General features: G+C 43.7%; 1 protein-coding gene across 3 annotated transcripts in view; it reads right to left on the bottom strand.

Annotated features, from left to right (window-relative positions):
* Positions 1-19,946, bottom strand: part of TSPAN32 (tetraspanin 32) — a 73,867-nt gene extending 53,921 nt beyond the window's left edge. For all 3 annotated transcript variants that reach the window (XM_073347258.1, XM_073347259.1, XM_073347257.1), the window contains exons 1-3: positions 19,800-19,946; positions 14,292-14,406; positions 11,974-12,071 (exon numbers count right to left, since the gene is read on the bottom strand). In XM_073347258.1, coding sequence (XP_073203359.1) covers positions 11,974-12,071; positions 14,292-14,406; positions 19,800-19,865 — 279 coding nt within the window. In that variant the 5' untranslated portion in view covers positions 19,866-19,946. The remainder of the gene's footprint in view (positions 1-11,973; positions 12,072-14,291; positions 14,407-19,799) is intronic.
* Between the last annotated feature and the right edge of the window lie 2,310 nt (positions 19,947-22,256).

Raw genomic sequence — 22,256 nt, 5'->3', positions numbered from 1 at the left:
TATGCTCTAATAAATTGGTTAGTCTCTAAGGTGCCACAAGTCCTCCTTTTCTTTTTGCGAATACAGACTAACACGGCTGTTACTCTGAAACCAGACAGGAGAGAGACATTAACTAGTGTAAAGTGCTGATCTCTAACAGAATGTGTTACATCCTGGCCAACAAGGAGGCCCATCAACACCAGATGGATTAGAGTGGAACATTAAAGAGGACAAAAAAATGTGTTGTTAACTCTCATCCCTTCCCCCCACCCCCCCACCATGAAGATGAGTCTTGCAAGTGAATTCCTCCCATCAGCTGAGTTTGCAGCTCAAAGCAGGAGGGAAGGTAGGGAATAAAAACTCCTAACAAGAAGGAACTCTGGGCCTGTCTGCACATAAACTGCTACAGCAGCACCTCTACAGCTGCACCACCGTGGTGTTTCAGTGGAGACTTTCCCATCAGCGTAGGTAATCCACCTCCTAAACAGGTGATAGCTATATCGATGGGAGAATTCTCCTGTCCACCTAGCGCTGTCTACACCGCGGGTTAGGTCTGTTAAAGGTATGAAAAATCCATCCCTGAGTGACACAGTTAGAGTGACAGTTATGCTGACCTAATTTCCTAATATAGATGAGGCCTGTATCTTTATGCTGCTCGGACTCAGGGCGGCGGGTGGCGCAAGGATTACTAGGTGGAAGCAAAACCTCGGTTAGCCCTAAAGGACTATATAGAGCAGGGGTCGGCAACCTTTCAGAAGTGGTGTGCCAAGTCTTCATTTATTCATTCTAATTTAAGGTTTTGTGAGCCAGTAACACATTTTAATGTTTTTAGAAGGGCTCTCTCTATAAGTCTATAATATAGAGCTAAACTATTGTTGTATGTAAAGTAAATAAGGTTTTTAAAATGTTTCAGAAGTTTCATTTAAAAGGAAATTCAAATGCAGTTCTTATCAGTTTAGTACGATCCTTGCCCTTGCTTTTCCTTGCTGAGTTTTTCAATGTCTGGCACGTATTTGGATACTTTAAGTTGCACACAGGCTTCTGAGTGATCAGTTGTTAATCGGTTCCACGAGGGACAGAGGACAGATTTCATGTGTGAAAATACCTGTTATCACAGGTATGTGGATCCAAATGCTGAAAGCATTGCAAACGCAATTTTCTTCAAACAGTTAAATTTCACTGGCAGGGACATCCAGCAGGTCAGAAGAGCGGCCCCATGATCTCTCTCAGTAGCTTTAAGTGCAGTCTGCAGATCTCCAAACTTTGATGCCCACAATTCTGACCTTTTTAACTGAATGAGCTACATTTCAAAATCTTCAACACTCTTCCACTCAAATACAGACAAATCCAAGTGGCTTTCGTTGAACTTTTCAGGTTTAATTAGAAAAGAAAGCATTGGGCCAAATCACTGGAAATCTTGAAATCTGTCAAAAAATTCTGATTCCAGTTCTTGCATGTACATTCCAATCTCATCAACACTGACAGTGCAACATGTCAATAGCTCTTTTATGTGTTGGAAATAGCAGAAAGTCAAAGTTCGAATATCCCGAGAAAAAACTGCTGGTTTTACAACACATGCCTTCCAGGTTTCATAAAGATCCAGAACCGTTTGCCCTGAACCCTGGAGACGGAGGTTGAGTTTGTTTAAGTGAGAGGTGATGTCAGTTAGAAAGATGAGCTTACACAGCCATTTGTCATCATCCAGTTCGGGGTAGTTTTGTCCTTTTTCTGACAAAAAGGCCTTGATTGCATCAAAACAGTTTACAAAGCGCACCAAACCCTTGCCCACAACTTAGCCACCAAATGTTGCTGTGACGTGAAATGAACGGACATCTAACTTTGCTCTCTTAGGAGCTGACTTTTTGTCAAATGTACCCCTCAACTTAGAGTGAGAAAAAAATCGTGACAGACGGCACGCACAACATCAAACGCAACAGGCTGTTCCACGTGACGTGATAGTGATGTAAGCAGCAAATCAGGACTTAAAAATATCCCAGTACAGTGGCACTGCAGCAAATTTTAATCCCCCACTTGCCCCTGTCTGCACCCCTCACTGCCCCAGGCTGGGGCAGTGGGCCATAGCTGGGGGCAGCTGCAGAGCCCCGGGCTGGCGGCCAGGACCTGGGGCCAGCAGTGGAGTGCCCGGGACCAGTGGCTGGGACCTGGGGCTGGAGGCGGGCTGAGTGGGGGCCGGTGGACGGGACCCCGGGTGCCAGGGGGCCAGCAGTAGGACCCCAGGCCAAGAGCAGAGCCCCTGGGACCGGTGGCCAGGACCCAGGCAGTGTGAGTGCCACTCAAAATCATCTTGAGTGCCGCCTTTGGCCACGTGCCATAGGTTGCTGACCCCTGATATAGAGCTTGGTTTTCATAGACACTTCTATTTCTTTTTGAAATTTAAGATTGGAACTCATTTGTGTGTGTGTATGTTTACCTGCTTTAACACTGTATATAACTCTCATTTCCTTTTCCTATATAGTAAATCTTTAGATAGTTTATTACAGGATTGGCTACAAGCATTGTCTCTGGTGTGAGATCTAAAGTGCAATTGACTTGGGGTAAGTGGCTGGTCATTTGGGATTGGGAGTAACCTGACTATTGCTGTGATACTTGGTGTAAGTGACCATCTATCACAAATATAAGCTTCTTACCTGAGTGACAAGACAGTTAACAGGTTTCAGAGTAGCAGCTGTGTTAGTCTGTATTCGCAAAAAGAAAAGGAGGACTTGTGGTACCTTAGAGACTAACCAATTTATTTCAGCATAAGCTTTTGTGAGCTACAGCTCACTTCATCGGATGCTATAGCTCACGAAAGCTTATGCTCAAATAAATTGGTTAGTCTCGAAGGTGCCACAAGTACTCCTTTTCTTTTTGTGAAGACAGTTAATAGTACTGTATGGAACGGTCTGTGTCATGTTTAGGCTGTTACAGCACCTCAGGAGTTTACACATGATCACTGGTTGGTGAAATCTTGTATAGAACTTACAATCAAATTTGGGGTTTGTGCCCTGGTTTGTAAGAGTCTGCCCTGAGGTTGGCACTCATGCTTTTGAATTACTGCAGGACAGCTTGACAGTTATAACCCCAGGAATGTTTTTCACGAGATTATGTTTCCTGACTTGCAACTCTTCTCTGCCTGTTCAAGTTCAGAGACATCAGGCTGGATTCTCTGGCTTACTCCATTAGCTTTGTGCTGCAGGGATGGAATCTGATCACAACACAATAGATTCCCTTTGACTGTAGGGGAGCCCTCAGTATGTACAGAGCTGGTGTAACTGTTCCTATGCCAGTCACCACACTGTGAGCAGGGAAGGCTGTGGCCAGAGCATCGTTGGGGACCCTTACCAGCTGCTAGTAGAAAGAGCAGCCTTCCATAACTAGTTCCATTGTGGCTTCCTCCCCTCTTCTGCACTGAGCGAAAATTCAGTACAGCAAAGAATCTGGGCCATCATTTGTTTTTAAGGAATTAAACGATAATCATGGGGGAGAAGGGGGGGAAAGATAGCCAGCCTTTCTAAACCTCAGCCATGCAGTGCATTAGCAATAGCTAGTCAGTTGACTACAACGGCCCTCAAAGCAGTTTTTGCAGCAGGGCTCAAGCACTAAAAAAAGAAGAGCCAGAACTCATGATTTCAACAAGAATACGTTATAACAGTACCTGAAAGAGGCTTTTAGGAAAATTCCAATATTTTTAGCATGAATAATCATTGGTTTACTTTACAGTTATCCGAGTACTGGAATGCTGCTTCGGCTCCCCCCAAAAGTGCCAGAATCACTCATGCACTGTTTTATGGTCAGTTTTCAAGGAACAAGCACACTTTGAACTGGCCAGATGAGGCTTGATTTTGTTATTAATAAGGCTTCCAAGAAACAGGTACATACCTTTGTTCAGGTAGGACTATGCACCTCTGTAAACCAATCCAGTGCTCTACTGACCTGGATGAATATGGCAGAAGATGATGAAGGGAGTGGACTTTGAAAGAATTTGATATAGGACAAATGCAATCTATATGTTTCACTTTGATCAAGTTAGAGTCAGTCTGGACAGTGGATATTGCACAAATTGCTTGCATTTCTCCTTCAGGCCTAGAGATGGCAGATTCTCTGTAACTTGAAGACTTTAAATCAGGGGTGGACAAACTTGCTGACCTGAGGGCCACATCTGGATATGGAAATTGTATGGCGGGCCATGAATGCTCACAAATTTGGGGGCTGGAGTGCGGGAGGGGGTGAGGGCTCTAGCTGGGGGTGAGGGCTCGGGGGTGGGGCCAGAAATGAGGAGTTCACAGTGTGGGAGGATACTGTGGGCTGAGACCGAGGGGTTCAGAAGGCGGGAAGGGGATCAGGGCTGGGGCAGGGGGCTGGGGCGTGGAAGGGTGTCAGGGGTGCAGGCTCTGGATGGTGCTTACCTCAAGCAGCTCCCAGAAGCAGCGGCATGTCCCCTCTCCGGCTCCTATGCAGAGGCACAGCCAGGCGGCTCTGCACACTGCCCCATCTGCAGGCACCTCCCCTGCAGCTCCCATTGGCTACGGTTCCTGGCCAATGGGAGCTGCGGGGGCAGTGCTTGGGATGGGGGCAGCATGCAGAGCCCCCTGGCTGCCCCATGCATAGGAGCCACAGTGGGGACATGCTGCTGCTTCGGGGAGCCGCACAGAGTGGGACAAGCCCCTGACCCTGCTCCCTGGTTGGAGCGCCAGAGAGGGGCAAGCCCCAGACCCCGCTCCCCGGCAGAAGCTCGAGGGCCAAATTAAAACATCTGGAGGGCTGGATGTGACCCCCGGGCCGTAGTTTGCTCACCCCTGCTTTAAATTATGATTTGAGGATGTCAGTAACTCAGCCAGAGTTATGGGTCTATTACTAGAATGGGGGGCGTCAGATTCTGTGGCCTGCGATGTGCAAGAGGTCAGACTAGAGATGATCCATGATGATCCCTTCTGACCTTAGAGTTTATGAGTCTATGAGAATAGGTCGAAAATGCACAGTATTACTGACAATATTTCAGGCTCTCCAGGGCAAGTATCTGACACCATGGATTGTGAGGTCACACAGTGTCCAATAAGCCGCTGAAATATTATAACACACCAGACTTTCAAAGCCTAAAACTGTAAGGCAAGTAGACAGAAATGCTGTCATGTGTCAATACAAAAAGCTATACAATGTGATAGCTTGGAGAAGGAGGCTCAGCTATAGCAGTTAAACTTCCCTATGGACTAGCCACCACTAGTTCTTGATTTCTTTGTAGGCTTTAACAGAGGAGCCAAGAGAACCTGCACTGGGAGGGTGACCCACCGTGTCCCTTTGCTAGTGGAATCAAAGCTGGGAATCACAGCAGTGACTGAACTATCTGTTGACAGTGGCTGCAAGGAACTGCAACAGTGTGCAGAATATGTGGGTAGAGCCCCGGAGGAGTGATGTCATGGCTGTGAGACAGAGCCAAAGACAACACTGCCCCTCTATGCTCTCCTTTCTGAAGGGACAATTCTCCACAACTCCCCACAACTGGATCATAGCAACAAACCGACTGTACAGTGGTGAAATTTTAACCCTTGAAAGTATAAGAGAACCGAAGTCAGGAATGAAATCTAGAGGAGAGATTGAGAGGCTGTTCCAAGACCTGTTCCGATTACTACTCACTAGAGCTGGTCACATTTTCCACATTTTTTTCCACAATGAAAAAAGGACACTTTTTTTTTTTTAAACAACCCACCAACACTTTTCGTGAAAGATTATCAGCTTTTCCTGTTTTTTATGACATTTTCCAAGGTATTTTAACTCAAATTTTTACTCAGTACCAATATGAAAATATGGTTTTCAGAAAATGAAAAAAAAAAAGATTATGAAAAAGGTTTCATGAAAAATTTCAATAAACATACTGAAAAAAATTCATAACCTCCTCACCCCTGCCAAAATTGGTACATTTTCAATGCTGCCAAATGGAAATAATTTCAAAATGTGGCACAAAATCAGTTTCTGCTTTCCCCCCAAACTATTATACTACTCATAAAAATCTCTCAAATGTATCAGATTATTTTGTAGTTTAACACCCTTCTCCACATCTCCCACCATGTCTGCCCACTCCTTTGCCTGTCTGTGTCTGCTCTACCAGTCTTTATTTTATGTAATTTGTTGCCAGTACTGAAATTTGTACCCTGTTGGGAGATCTCCCTCCATCCAGGCTAGATCTGTAATTACATGACTCCTAGAAGTACTCGTAAATGAATTACAGGCTGCTTGTTTATTTCCTAGCCAGAGGGTTTGAGGGTTTATAATTGTATTAGAAGGTATTCTTAAAAACAAGTAGCTGTACTTAAATACAAACAGCCAAGTTTGCCTCTTCTTCACACCCCCCAGAATCTAAGACGACTGCTATGAGCTTGTTGCAAGATGATGCAGTACATTTTCTTGTATGAGATGTAGCACATTCAGCCCCATCAAATGCTGTCACTGAGCTAATAATCAATTACTCCTTTATGAATTACCTTGTTTTCATTCTTGCTGCAAGGAACAATTTGTCTTCTGTAGACTTGGCAGAATCCATAGAAATGTTTTCCAGTCCCCTGACTGGCCTATCTTTTTATCTACCTTTCTCACGTTCCCCGTTCAAATACAAAGCTTACTGGACTTCACCTTAACTTCTCATTCAGTGAGGTCAAACTCAGATCTTATGCTGCATACAATTAGTGGCCCTGTCCTCAGTTGTGATGGGGCTGCTTTGCACCACTCAGCTAACGCAAAACACCACCAGAACTGGCAGAACCAGCCTCAGGGCGGTCACTCTGGGTTAAGGAGAATCCTCTGGTGGCAGAGACTGCGTTCAACTTCCTACAACCCACTGTAGCCAGAAGAGGGGCTGCCCCATGCCCTAGCAATCCCCAAGAGCTGTAACAACCCCTTGGGGATATTGGAAGCTATAGTAAGTTAGACGTGAAGGCTACTCTTATGCCAGGTGACCAGGCCCAACACAGTGGCCCAGGATCAGGGGAGTGGGTAGGCTGCCTTCAAACTATCCTTGCACTCTTCCTCCTGCACTGTGGTTGAACACTCCTTGACCACAGTCAATATATTTATGGTACAGTTACATTAACCGGACTTTTATTTCATGATTTGTTTAATGTGTGCAAAAGAAAAAAATTACTCCCCCATTCTTCCACTGACAGGAAGCAGTATTCTGTTTTTCTCTTTCTCCATATCTCCTAAGAAGCTGATGAGCTCTGTCTGCATGAGAAATCAATGTAGTGCTCTCTGACTGAATGCAGCAAGAATTCTGTGTAGTGCTGGCTCTACCTGTGTCAGTTTCTTAGGGAGGCTGTGCAGCTTTTAATCAGCCCAGGTAGACTGATTTCTTATTGCTGACTGGTGCATAATTGATGTAAGTACAGGCTCAGCCTAGGAAGCAGATGACTGCTAAAGCAAGGCATCGAAGTGCACTGCTGTACTGTTATGAATCCCTAACACACTTGCCTACAATTACACATCTGGGAGCAGTAAAGCAAACAGCTTATGCTAAATGCCTGCCATAGTGGTACGTCACTCTGAACTACACCGAAAAGCTGAGCTGGATCAGACAGGGACTGAGGATTTTTCTTCTTGATCACTGGGCTGGAACCAGTCTTTGGAATACAGTTTACTGGTCCTGAAAACATTCTGTTCTGGTCTAGCAGTGTTTCCAGCCCTAGAACGTTCAGTTATTGGATTTTTAAGATGCACCGTTCTCATTGCCATATTACTTTCTTTATTTTTCTCTCCCTTCCTCTGCACTTCTGACAAAACTTCAATACCCAGTATCTCGAACTGCTAGAGTCAGAGATTTTTACTTTATACTAGCCCTTCTAGAGAGACTGCTATTTCCTTTCCTCCTTCATTTCAATTCTGACATGGCTTCGGACGCTACCAGAATGACAGGACATTTAGATTCACTGATCTGCAGTATGCCATTGGAAAGCAATGATTCAAGCTTTGCCAAGGATACTGTATCCGTTCTTATCCCTCACAGTTGATGAGACAGACCATAAAACTCTCACAGGCCGCTCAGTCAAAGAAGATTTTTGGACACTAGTGCAGTACCTCAGACCACCATTTCCAGTTCCCTGGTATCACAGGAGCCTCTGGATATTCACCTAATTACATACGCAGCTCCTAGCTGAAGATCTGACCACCACCCTGTGCTGTAGGATTCATTCACGCTATTTGTAAATGTCAGTGGGTATCTTACCTAGGGCCTGTCTACACTGTGGATATTTGTAATGTAAATACAACAGAGAAACCCCTTTTGTAGATGTGCTGCACTAGTATAAAATGCGGCTTCCCTTCAATGTGACTTACTCTGGTTTCAAACCAGGGTAACCACACTACTGCAAGCCCTGTATCATTACTTGTATTACACCACAGCCTAGGGTGTGTCTACACTGCAGTAAAACACCTACAACTGGCCCATGTTGGCTGAGGCTGGGGGGCTATAAAACTACAGTGTAGACATTCAGGCGAGAGCTAGAGTCCAGGCTGTGTCTGGAACCCTCCTGCCTCTCAGGGCCCAAACATCTACCCTGCAGTTTTGTAGCCCCAAAGCCCATCCCCTGCGAGCCTGAGTCAGCTGACACAGGTCAGCCGCAGGTGTTTTATGGCAGTGTAGACATACCCCGAAAGGCCCCCCAACCAAGACTGGGGCCCCACATCATGCTAAGCACTGTACCCACACATGCTAACAGACAGCCCATTCTGTACAGGGTTTACAATCTAAATAGAAATGACAGCCAAAGCATAGGAGGGGAAATTGAAGCACAGGGAGGTAAAGTGACCTGCTCATGGGTCACACAGTATCAGCGACAGGAACAGAACTCTGGTCTCTTGGCTCTCAGTCCAGCATGCTATCCAATGGACCACATGTTAGTATTCTATCAAAGCAGTTCATCTACAATGGGCATGTGTAGAGCGGTCCCTATTCCTTTTCTTTGCCTTTCACAGCTATAAGAACACCAATACTATAGCTTCCTCCTCTATCTGTTTGATTACATAATGAAATACTCTTAACAAGATCCATTTTATACAGAGACCTCTTTACATCAATAATTAATGAAAAAGAAAAGTCCAGTACATCAACAAAAAAGCTACAGAAAAGGGACTTTAGGCTTTCTGTGAAACACACTGTAACACAGGAACATGCTGCAGTGCTCTGAGACCATGTCTGGGAGCCAGAGTCTCCTGAGTTCTAATCCCAGTCCTTACAACTCCTCTACTGATACAAGTAAATCATTTAATCTATTTGCTTTAATTGCCTACTGGTAAATTTGGGATCAGTAGAGGTATTGTGAGGATTAGTTCCCGAAAAGCACTTGCATGGACAAACAAAAAACCAAACACACACACACACAGAATTAGCCTGTGGAACTCACTGTCACAAGATATAAAGGCCAACAGTTAAGCAACATTCAAACCAGGATAGGACATTTATACAAACAACAACAACGTCCCCTGCTACATTATACATATGGAATAAAAATGTATAAGGGACACAAACCCTGGAGGGTGTTAGTTAGCTACTAATTTATGGGGATTAGCAAGGAATTTCCCCTTTGGACAGATAATTCCACGGTTGACAATTAGGGGATTTCTTGCACCTTTTTCTGAAAACTCTTCTACTAGCTACTGTCATAGAGGCTTTCTTCAGCGAGAGGACCCCAAGGCTTAGCTGCTAGTAATGAGCTCCCAAGCTCTTGCAGATTTAGCAGGACTGAGAGATCATCACTGAGAGTTTGGCATTGGCTAGGCTGGTAACCCTCTGTGTCTACAAAAACTATTGTGATTTCTAATCCATGCACTCATACCTGTCTCTACTGTTCCCTCGTCGTCCCTCCTGTGCTTGCTTCCAGTAGTTTCTGCTTACTGTCTAAATCCAAGATTGTGTGCTTTCTGGGGCAGAGACTGTGTTATTAGATTGTACATTAGGGTCCTAACCCTCTTCCGAGATCCTTAGGTACTAACATAATAAAAATAACAAATAACGTATCTAATGTATGAAGTCTGAAGAAGTTGATTGAACATGACATCCCCCTACCTTCTGTCAGTCAGCAGACATGCTGGCCAGTGCAGCTGGCTCTGGACTCAGACTTTGACAATTAAAACACAGGACAAGTTTAAGTTCACCACAGAATGAACAGCAGTAAACTGGTTTGCAGAGCGGTAGCTGCGTAAGAGGCTGGCAAGAAGGATGGCAGAACAATCTGACCTGACCTGTCTGATAATGTTCTTCCTACTAGAACTATGGGGGACAACTAGAGAGAAAGACAGACAAAATGGTGGTGAGAATGTGTATGAAAACACTGCAGCTCATAACAAGATTGCAGGCAGCTTCTCTCTTATTTTGAGAACTTGACACCCTCTAGTGGTGCAGCAGGGAAGAGAGGATTAGTACATAGTTTGTTCAGTTCAAAGGAAACCTGTAGGACTGCCGGAGTTTTTCTTCCTTAGAAGACGCATTTCTAGTTTCTTGTTTGGGTCAACAAGAAGCTTAGACCTTACCTCTCCCCCCCCGCCCCCACTTCAGACACACTCACAGTGGATCTAGGTAAAAAGAGGCACCCTGACCCTGGGCTGTTCTGTCTTCCAAGGAGAGAACGGGTAGTGCAAAGGACTCCACCCACACTGCAGGGCTTATAGCAGCAGACACACGCACGCGATTACTACACACACACACACACACACACACGATTACTCCAATTTACTGGTGCCTCCCAGCCTTTGCAGTTCACATTCAGGCTTCCCTTGAGTTCACCGACTATATTACTCTACTACAACAGGAGAAAAAGCACATCCCCCTGTCCCTGTACTCTACGAGGCACTTACTCCATTGCTTTCCTCTTCCCTGTCCTAGATGCACACAACCCGCTCTCGCCTCCAGCACTGCAGGACTGTCTGATGCCAAGGCAACTCCATGCGTGAGGCTTAAAACAAACAACAAGGGAGGGTCTAAGAATCTGCTGCTGAAACACACACAGCCTCCATCACCAGGGCAAAAGCTGCCTTCTCGTCTCCCTCCCTTCTCCTTGTGCAGAAGTGTTATTTGTTAATATGCTTGGTGCTTTACAAGACACAAGATGAATGCCTTGAAGAGCTTAATGCCTGAAAGATGAAAGGCAGACAGTGGATGTACTGGGAATCCCAAACGAAGCAAAACAGATGGTTCAAATGTGTCGCCTGATGGGGGTTGTTTTGCTCGAGGAGGTTGGCAGGAATGCCCCAAACGATATGGCTATGTAGTTGACACATTTTGAGGAGAAAATACCCATTTCATGCATATACCAGCTGATGAACTCCAATTAGTTTTCCTTAAAAGTATGAGCTAGGTAGAAAGCTAGCCTCGACAGCATGCCAAAATTGGTAATGCAGTCAAAACTGAGCTGGTGCCATCAAATGTTCTAAGCTCACAATCATTGTGAATATATATATTTACAAAACACTTCATTAAATTGGAGTTAAGGTTGCTATCGTGGGGCAGAACATGGGATTTCAAAATCTGACCCAAATATCAGAAAAAAACAAAGAAATACGTCATTAAGAACATCACAAAGAAGAATGTTGGCATTACAAAAGCAAACCAACAATAACTGGCATCATCTTGACAGATAAGCACCTCCCCTTGACCCCAATCAGAGGCATATATACATAGCACCTCGAAAAATCAGGGCACATATAGATAAATCATCACCTGGAGTCACTTTGAGAGGTTAGGCACAGCCATGCCTTGAAAAGCAGCAGGCAACCTCTACCCCACTGTGGCATGATGTGCATTCAGTGTTGGCTGTCTTCTCCCCCATGTGAAGCACAAAGCAAAACAACTAAGGCAACACTACAAACACCACATTTAACAGTCGATAAACCAAGTGTGGGGAGCAAGCTGGATCCAGACAAAGGCTGTTCCCTGTATCTCCACATCTTGGTGTTATCACTGAATTTGGAAACGCTGTTCCCTGCCCACCCATGCCTGTCTAACCAAACACTTACCATTGCCATGAGGCACACCGATTCTCTCACTGTGGCAACAGTACTCAGCAGGGCTGCAAGGACCAGAATCATGGTCAGACATATCCCGCTGTAGAATGCTGGAGGAAAGACGCACATCGGAGTTTTAGCAAGACATGAAGACCTAGCTGCCTTTCTTTCACCATAAGCAGGGTTGGGCTCCCTTTGACAAGCAAGCTTTATAAACTAAAGCTCTCAGAAGAGCTTGCCTTTCATGAGGAACTTCTGAATTTTTGCTTCTCAAGCTGTGAGGTTGGGAAGTCTGAGAACACCACAGAGCTCAAAATCTTGGCAGGTAGTGCCAGTCCCCTCTCACAGCAAAAGCACAATAACCTTCCCCATCCTGCCCAAATCTGCTGAAATCTTAAGGAGGGTGACATAATTTTGTGTCAGGACAGAGATTTAAGATATAGAAACTGAAGACATTCTACTCTGCTGAACCTGAAAAGAAAGGACTGTGTTAAAGGGTGTACACAAGAACGGCCATACTGGGTCAGACCAATGGTCCATCTAGTCCAGTATCCTGTCTTCCAGCAGTGGCCAATCCCAGGTGCTTCAGAGGGAATGAACAGAACAGGCAACTGAGTGATCCATCCCCTGTTGTCCACTCCCAGCTTCTGGAAGTCAGAGGCTAGGGACACCCAGAGCATTGGGTTGCATCCCTGACCATCTTGGGTAATGGAAGTAATCTTGGTAAATTGAGTTAATCTTTTTATTAAAAGTTTCTAATACTAAAATGACAAGAAAAAACAGAAAAATGCCCTCTCTCTGGGCTTGTCTGTATGAACACTTAGTTTGTGGCAATCTGGGGTGTAAATCTACCCAGCACTAGTCTGGCATTGGCCACTGTCAGAAGACAGGATACTAGGCTAGATGGATCTGTGTTCTGACTCAATATGGCCATTCTTATACTGTGCACTTAAAAGCTTTGATCTACGCCACTTTGAAATGGGATAGATCATAGTGCACTAGGAAACTTTTAGTGCACAGCAACAGGGTCCACATGGACACTTAGTGCACAGCAGATTAGTATGGAATAGATTTATACCCCAGTTTGCCATGAACTAAGTATTCGTATCGATAAGCCCTGTGTGTGCAGAGAAGACTAATCGGAGTTAAACTACTGCAGTATAAAGGAGTCTGCATGCTCATATTGGATGTGGCTGTAATATAGATCATGGAAGACCCTCACTCTGCAGGGTACAGTACAGACAAAATAAGGGGTAGTCTCTGCCCCAAAGACCTTACAATCTAAGGCCCTGCTCCCACAAACTGTTGCCTATATGCTTAATTTTATGCACGAGTCGTTCCATTGACTTCAATGTGACTATTTTTGTATGTGAAGCTAAGCAGATACTTAAGTGCATTGCTAGATCAGGGTCGAAAAATGGACAAGATACAAAGGGATTGGGTTGCAGGAGAATGCAAGAGACTTTCACCTTATCCAGTGTTCATCTTTATATGACTAACTTGCCCCACCACACCAAGTTTATAAACCTTTGCGCAATGTCGTCATCCCCGCCCTTTGCTCCCATAGTTCCAGCAGAACCATGTGCCCTGGAAACATGCCAGGCCACTTTGTTATTTTTGCCAGAAGATCACAAGTCCCCTTTACAATTATCTCTGTGCTCAGATAAAGATCCTACTGAATCACAGAGTGCTGAACAGGAGCATGTGTTCCAGTACCCATTATCAGGAGCTTACGCATTGCTAATCTTGTGCAACAGTCGCCTCCTACTTCCTGGCCAGAGCAGAGTCTAGCTGACACCCAATGGGAGAGTTCAGGAGCTGCACTGATGCTGAAAGCTCTTCTACCCAGAGCTCATGTCTTACTTTCTGTTCACCTATGTCCCCCTTCTATCCCACACAAATATAAATGTCCACACTTTTAAAGGGCCCCATGGCTTGTGTCTTATAATGTGCTCCTTTCTGTGGTCCTATCCAGCCTCTCACTTCCACTGTGAGTTCTTCTTAAGCTCCTCCCATACCTTTGGGCCTACTTATAGAATATTTATAACCCTCTCTGCTTTGTCTGTAATAAGTGAAGCATGGGGGACAACAGTGGACTCAGCAGTGCTGAGGCACAATGAACAGTGTTCCCCCACCAAAAGGCCAAGCAAGTGTTTCTCATACAGAAAAGAGGTACCTTGCCTCTGTAGTGGCCACACTACACACCTAACTGGGATCCCACTTCATGTGAAGTCTCTGAATTTCCTTTCAATGCATCCTAATTTTACATAGCTCCAAAGATGCTGGCCCTCACAGGACATCTCAGTTGGTCTAAAAAATGCGGCACTTACCGACATTGTGGAAGATTCTATAGGGGTTAGCCTCAGAGGAGACCCCACTGATTACACTGAAGTGAGCCCCATAGTGGGTGATAATGGTCAGTATGGTGACTGCCAGCCCCAGCAGCTGAAAAACAGAGATTTTACTGAAGAAGGAAAGTAGCAAGTGCAGGATTCACAAAAAAAACTACTGCAGAACTTATGAAATGCTATCAGGTACACTCAGATACTTCAATCCATGCTCGAAGGAAAACAACCTGTTCCCTGAGAGAGTTAGTTTACAGTATATACCTAAAAGTCACATGTGAAGGGAACCCCTGGGCAGATTAATAAACTCTTTGGACAATGCTGTATAATTACTGCATATAAAACCACTCACTCAATCCCTTGGACTCTGCTACCAGAGGAAATTGTAATCATTGGGAAAAACCAGAGGAATCATATTTTCACGGACGTCCCTTTCAATGTATTTACATTGATATCTAAATACTACAGGAATCGGTGCAAATTCTGACGTGTGTGCGTGAGAGGGATGTTATTAACTTCAAGAACGGTCCTGGGTCAGATTGCGTTCTCTGCTCTTGCTCTTGAACAATTTGTAGTGTTTTCTGCGGAGTGGAGGGTAGCTTAGGTGTACTGTTATCTCTGCTAAGGAAAAGGCAGTGTAAATAGATGAGTCTTGCACTGTGCTTTAAGGCTTTGTCTGCACTAGCCTTTTTCCTCTAAAATTTCCCAGTGTTGCTGGCATTTCAGCTTCATCAATGATAGGGCTACTGTAGACGACACACTGAGTGACCACCAACGTTGTAACCACTGTGTTGTCTAATCTGCTCAGAGCCTGTTAGATGGTGGCTGCAGGACTGGTCTTACCATGAGGTGAACTGAGGCGGCCACCTCAGGTGCCAGACTACGGGGGGGCGCCACTTGGACCCAGAGTGTAGAAAATGGTATCTGCTGCTGGTGCATATGTATTCTCTCTGCTCTAGATGCACAGAGATGGTGGAATGCTGTGCTGGAGGAAGGAGGGCACAAGAGACATATCAAGCAGGCAAGAAAAAAGGTGAGAGGGAAAAACAGAAAGCAGCAGGAGCTGCAGGGAGAGAGAGGAGGAGGAGCCTCTTATGTACCTCTCTGGCACCCCCAGGATCCTGGACTGATTAACACCAGCTTCTCAGGGAGCTTCCTGTTTCCTGCTGCTTCCCTGAACCCACTTGAGGAGAACAGGCAGTCAGCTGAAGTAATAGGAGCCAGTTAGTCATAAGACGCTGATATCTTCCCTCACTCAGGCCCTGCTACCAGCCTGCTTATTTGTCCCCTTCAACTGAGTGTTGAGAGCCACTATAGCTGGCACAGAACAGCAGTCATGAGTGAAAGAAGAAAACACCCCTCTGGGGCAGCATTCAGAAAAAGAAAGAAAGCAAATGAAGCTTTTCTATCTAAGCTGGAAGGAGCTCTCCTGAGATACATAGACACAAATGTCCACGGTGAGCCTTCCGGCCCCAGTGAGGATGTGAGTGGTGAGGAGATGCCTGATCTTCCAGTTAGTCAGATGCAGGTGACCTGGCAGCTACTGCGGCATCCATATCTCCATCTTAAATGGACGTAACCATGCACATTCCTGAAGGAAAGTATAGATCAGAGAAGAGTGTGGTGGAGGCGCAAGAAACAGCTGCTGCTGAGTTTAGTTCCTTAAGTCTAGATGATCCAGGACTGTGGACCCACTTGAGCCTGAGGGACTTCCTTGTAGTGCATGGGCCACAGCAAGTGAAAAACTTCATGTTCCCCAAAGACAATGAAAATAGAAGTTTCCATCCAACATATTACTGGTGTGAAATCCCCAATGGTGACAAAGTGGAGAGGCCATGGCTTATGTACTCAAAAACCCAGAATGCTGCATACTGTTTTTGTTGCAAACTCTTCCAGTCTAATGTTCCAGCCACATTGGGTTCTACAGGAACAAAGGACTGGAAAAATCTGGCTAGAAATGTGTCATGCCATGAGAAGGCAGCAAATCACCAGAGAGCATTCCATAGGTGGAAAGAGCTTGAGATGAGACTAAGGTTAAAGGCCACCATAGATGATCAGCAACAAGAGAAGATTGTATCGGAGTCTCTTTACTGGCAAAATGCTCTGAAAAGGCTCATTGCCATTGTGAGAGTGGTTGCTACTCAAAACCTAGCACTGCGTGGCACTTCAGATCAGCTGTATGTGCCAGACAATGGAAACTTCCTTAAAATTGTGGAGCTGGTGGCTGAATTTGATGCTGTACTCCAGGAGCAACTAAGAAGAGTCACCCCCCAAGAAATGTACACACACCACTACCTTGGAAAAACAATTCAATATGAGATCATACAGTTACTGGCAACAAAAGTCAAACAGAAGATTGTGGCAGGTCTGAAGTCAGCAAGATATTACTCTGTTATTCTGGTCTGCACACCTGACATCAGCCATACGGAACAAATGACTTTAATGGTGCATTTTGTAACAATGACAGAACCTAGTGAAAATGTCCCTGTAATGGTGACTGTCAGAGAGCATTTTCTAGAATTTATTGACATTGATGATACTACAGGAGCTGGTATGACAAATGTGCTTATTAAAAAGCTGGAAGATACAGAAATTGCGATAGCTGACATGAGAGGTCAGGGCTACAATAATGGTGCCGACATAAGAGGAAAGAACGGAGGAGTGCAGACTCGGATCTGAGAGTTAAACCCTCAAGCTTTTTTTGTCCCATGCAGTTCTCATTCACTGAACTTGGTGGTCAGGTCAGTGATGGAGCATCAGCTTCCAGTGAGGCTGCTGAATTCTTTAATGTAATTCAAAGCATCTATGTATTTTTCTCTGCAGGAAGAAGGCAGAATTGAGACCTTTCAAAGTTTTGGCCCAAGCAAGGGGGCACGGGGGCGTCATTTGAGCTCCCCGCCTTAGGTGCCAAAATGTTGTGGGCTGGCCCTGGGTGGCTGTCTGAGCTATGCTAGTGCTCCCACCATTGCTACCAAGAGTAGAGCTGAAATAGGCATATCAACAGTGGGGAAATTTAAAATAAAACAAAACCCTAGTGTAGCAAATCTGAAAGAGGCAAGACATGAGTTCATCCTGATCTCCTGAGGTGGGGTCCTCTAGATTCAGGCTTCCCTCAGAATGCCTCCTCTCCAGGTTCAATGAACTTTGTTTAGGGAGGCATCAACAACTGCATTACATGCATACAAAACCTTTAGAATCTGCAATATTTTCCATATTCACAAGGAGAAGAATCCTCCACTCATAAAAGGACATCCTGGAAATTCAAACTCTATAGTGGAGAATCAGAAGTAACCATGTATGTGTTAAACATTGCAGTTAACTATTCTTCTAAGTGTAACCTTATTACCTTTTCAGATGATGACCAACAGATTTTTCCTAAGAAGCATAGTTTGGTAGATTAAATATACTGTGAGCCTAAGAACCCCTCAATGCCAACTGGTAAAGGGTTCACTCTTCTAGAACAACAACTTAGCAGTCCTGACACACTCATTACACTTAGCACACCGGTTTCTAGTATTTATCCGTAAAGAATATCATGCAAGGTCTCTAATAAAAGCTTATGTCATACTGATCCTCAATCGTTGTGAGATGTATGTAGAGATGACACAGAGTGGTGTATAAATACTGAAAATATGTTTTAAAATCTGTGTCCAAGGTAGAGCTGATAAACAGGTTTTGGAGACACAAACAACAGTAGCTGGTTCCATAAGAGACCACCTTGTCTAATATCCTGGGACCAACATGGTACTAAAACACTGCAAAAAGACACCAGAAACTAAACTGAACCACAAAGGGTCATCCTGACTCTGGGGAGGAAACAATGGATTTTGGGGGACTATAAGAAGAAGGCAAAAGGCAGTACACTTTGTATTCATGAAAGAGAGATCCCAGCCACATTGCTTGGAGATGTTGGGAGATTACTTTAGGTGAGATAAACTACTTTAGACAAGGGTTTAGTCTGTTAAGTTTAGACTCTAAGAAGTGTGTTACACTTTTTGTTTAATATGTAACCATTTCTGTTTCCATTATTACCCTTACTCGTTATCTTTTAAATCTTAATCTTTGATAATAAACTCATGACTACTTTCACTAGAAATCTATCTCAGTGCTGTGATGTTACAGAAGAGTTGATCCTCAGCTGAATCGAACAAGCTAGTGTACACACTGTCCCCTTGGCTAGCAAACCTGCTATTTCTGTGAGTGTTCACTAGTTAAGGGCTGGACGCTGCGCGAGTACTCCAAGGACTCAGGGGTTGAAGTGTACTTATTACTAACCTGCACAGAGACAGCAAGGCCTGCAAGGCAGTGCTTGGGTTGATAGAAGCTGGTGATTTCAGGGAGGTGAGCTACGTCAGGCACAGACTGATTCACACTAAGGGCAGGTAGCAGTGAGGTGTCTCACAGCTCTGGTGCCATGAGGGAGTGCCACGTATACAGTAGCAGTTTCGCCCAATTTCAGTACCACAGACCTTAAAACACTTATACATACACAGTAAAAGGTTTGGTCCGGCTTCATTCAGCTCAGATTTCCAGCAGAAATACCAATCTAAACAAATCCTCATGGCCTCACTATTGATGCATGTTATTGTCTGTATCCATTTGTAAAGGATACAAATAAACTAAACTTGAGCTAAGCACCTCCCCCTTCAACAGGTTTGAGTGCAATTCTACCTTGAATAAGTCGTATACTTCATAAGCACAATGGCAGCCCTTCTCTGAAGGGAGAACAATGTACTGCAATTAGAGCTAGTCAACTAAGTTTTGAATTTACATTTTTTTCAATGAAATTTTCCCCACGTTTCCCCCCCTCCAGTCTTTTTAACCAACTATAGAGCTATATTCACTTAAATATTCACTTGTTTTCCTCTCTCTCTCTCTCTTTTTTTTCAAGGGGAGCAAATTGTAGTGCAGTTTTCCCAGAACTCCTTGGAAGAGTTCACCAAATTTCCTCACGTTTGCTTCTCCACAGCCGCTCAACCAGAACTATAGAGTTTGTAGTACAGAGTCAGAAGATTTCAAAAGTTACATTCTATCCAATATCTGTACCAGTAGACAGGCTTCTGTCAGACTACAAAGATGCTCTAGCTTATCCAACACATTTAAAACCACACGCACCTCAAGAAATTGTTCATCCAAGTGCAATAAATTTTTTTTTTAAAAAGAGAAGCATGAGAAGATATCCCTGTCCTCATCTTAAAACTACCATGTCTGATGGCAGCAACAAATTTCTTACTTAAAGGCTAGCTCAGAATTGTGAAAGAGTTGCATTACAGTGACACTTGAGAAACCAAAAGCTTATCGGTGACAGAAAGCAATGCTGGGGAGTAGCGATAACAGTTCAGGATGCAGTAATTCATACAGTCTGCTTCTTTCACCCTAGACTTTCTCTGTCCTAAAAGTGAAATGAGAGAAACAACTTTTACAGTTCCTTTTTAAGAAAAAAATTTAAGGTGGCCAGTTTACTTATCCCAGGTTTCCACTTCTGGTTGTTACCATGACAAAGAGGCTGGTCACTATCAGCTGGCATTTGGTGGTCCTGACCCAGTGTCTCTGTCCCATGTTATCCTCTTCTCACTCAGTACTGGCAGTCAGTCCCTGGAGAACAGTGCTTCAGCTAAGCTGGGGCAGCTCACAGGAGAAGCTGTCAGTAGTGCATCTTGGGAAGTGTAGTCCTATTACAAGCTGACACACCTACCGCAAAATGGGTTATTATTAACAGCACTTTTCATCCAAGGCTCTCAGTGTTTCTAACAGTTTTATTGTTAGCTATGAATATGAGAGCTTGAAATGAATCTTTTTTTTAAAAAATTCGTGAGATTTTAAAGTCAAATTTATTGAAATACTTATAAAAAAATGGTGATTGAAATTTGTCATTTTACTGACATACAGTGCTTTGGTAAATTAAAATTTTCAGTAGCTATTTTTATAATGTTTTTGGTAAAAATAAGTCACCAGGAAAAGGAAAATTTTGAAAAAATAAAGTTTCACAAAAAGCTTTGGTGTTTTTGAAAAAAAAATCCATTGATTGAAGAAAATCATTTTGTATGAAAAATGTCAGCCTGCTCTGGATAACAAGATATTACTTCTCTCGCCCCAAAAATACAATCCTCTCTGACTCAAGAACCTATTAACATCCAGATTTCTGAATGAGAGAGAAAAACATTTAAGAGCTATTCTATTCTGAGAAGTGATTGTGTAAAAGTGGTACTGTCTCATGCAAAAGACCTTTTGTCTGTGTATACAGAGTAATATCTGGTTATCTTAGTGTCTAATGCAAGTTGACTACTTTCTTTTACTCCCATTAGTGCTGCAGACCCATACACAGCTAGGAGAGAGCGAGCTGGGTTCTAATCCTTTTTGTGCATTGTCTGGAATTTGGTAAACAATTTTGTAATCAGTTGCACCCTGTGCAAACCCTCAGAAGGCAATGGATGTTGCAGAGGTGTCACTGGAAACAGAATATGAAAAAATAACAAAAAAACAGAATTACCCAAGTATGTCTGAGGGTAGAATTTGAACTACAGAACCTTTATTGGGGCTGATGATATGGGAGAAGGAAAGAATCCAGGTTGACTCTCAGACCTGTGGTCGTGTTTGCATAGCTGGCAGAAATAAACAATATCTTTCTAATTGAAAACAGAGCACACTTGATATGGAAATTAGAGACAAGCATGGACTCCCCCCTACAAACTTCCATCTTCACAGAGTTACCTCTCAGTTGTGCTGCACTTCAAACAGTAAATCCAAGTTTATATTTTCCCTAAGCAAATCATAATGAGCCGTAAGGACAATCTAGATGCAGTGTGACACCAAAAGAGAATGGAATCAAAGCATTCAGAATGAAATTGACTCATGTGCAGAGAGTCTGAGAGGAATCCTCTTTACTGATTAACATAGACATTCACAATAATCCTTAGCTTCAGGACCAGACTGATGAAAGAGAAGGGAATGTAATCAATGTCTTCCTTTTCTACTCATTAGTTTTACAGGTGGCACAATATCTATGTCGGTTGGTAAGGCTGAAAAGGACAGAGAGGAGGAACCAAAATAGGGAAAGAATAGAAACCACATGATACAAAGAGAAAGAACATCAAAGAGAAAACAGATTGTACAATGATTGCAGGGGAAAACAACCTGATGTTACACCATCTCAAGTGCAGCAGTATTTAGTAAAGTGAAAGCTTTCTTGTGGGTTTGCAACCAGGAAATGTTGGTAAATTTAATCCAAATCTTGCATCACTGTTTGTGAGAAGATGATCTTTGGAGAAAGAAAATAAATTGGAGGAAATATGGGCACTCCCTATATCAGAAGATATTCCTACCACAGCAGTTGCAAGAGGAAGAACAGTCCAGTGGTCAGGCCACTGAACTGAGACGTGGGAGATTGAGTTTAATTCTCTGCTTTGGGCAAGTCACTTGATTTATCTGTACCTCATTCCCTATCTATAAAATGGGGATGACACTTCCCCGCCAGCAGCGGGGTGAGGATAGATATATTAAGATTGCCTGGTGCTCAGATACAATGCTAGCGGAGGCCAGATAAGTAGAACTGTACAAGTTTTCGGTTTCCTGGCAATTCTGGTTTTGGGTTGAACTGCAAACAAAGTTTTTTTGAAATTTATGGTGATTCAAAGAGCAAAAAAATTGTTTTGGTTTGAATGAAATATTTTGTTTTGACCAAATCAAAAATGTTTCCTTTTGATTATGACCATTTTAAAAACATTTTTAAAATAAAATTAATTTTGAAACAAAGTTGTTTTGAACTGAAAAACCAAAACAGTTCATTTCAACATTTTTGAAATAAAATGTATTGATTCCCCCCCCCCTTTTTTATTTTTAATTTCTTCCCCCTTCCCCCCGCCAAAACAGTTTGGAACATTTGTGGAACATTTTGATATCACCAAATTGCATTTTTTTTGCTAAAGAGCTTTGGCTGGAAAATTTTCCCCA

The sequence above is a fragment of the Lepidochelys kempii genome, chromosome 6 (assembly GCF_965140265.1).
Source record: "Lepidochelys kempii isolate rLepKem1 chromosome 6, rLepKem1.hap2, whole genome shotgun sequence".
Lineage (NCBI taxonomy): Eukaryota > Metazoa > Chordata > Testudines > Cheloniidae > Lepidochelys > Lepidochelys kempii.
This window is presented reverse-complemented; position numbering and strand designations above follow the sequence as displayed.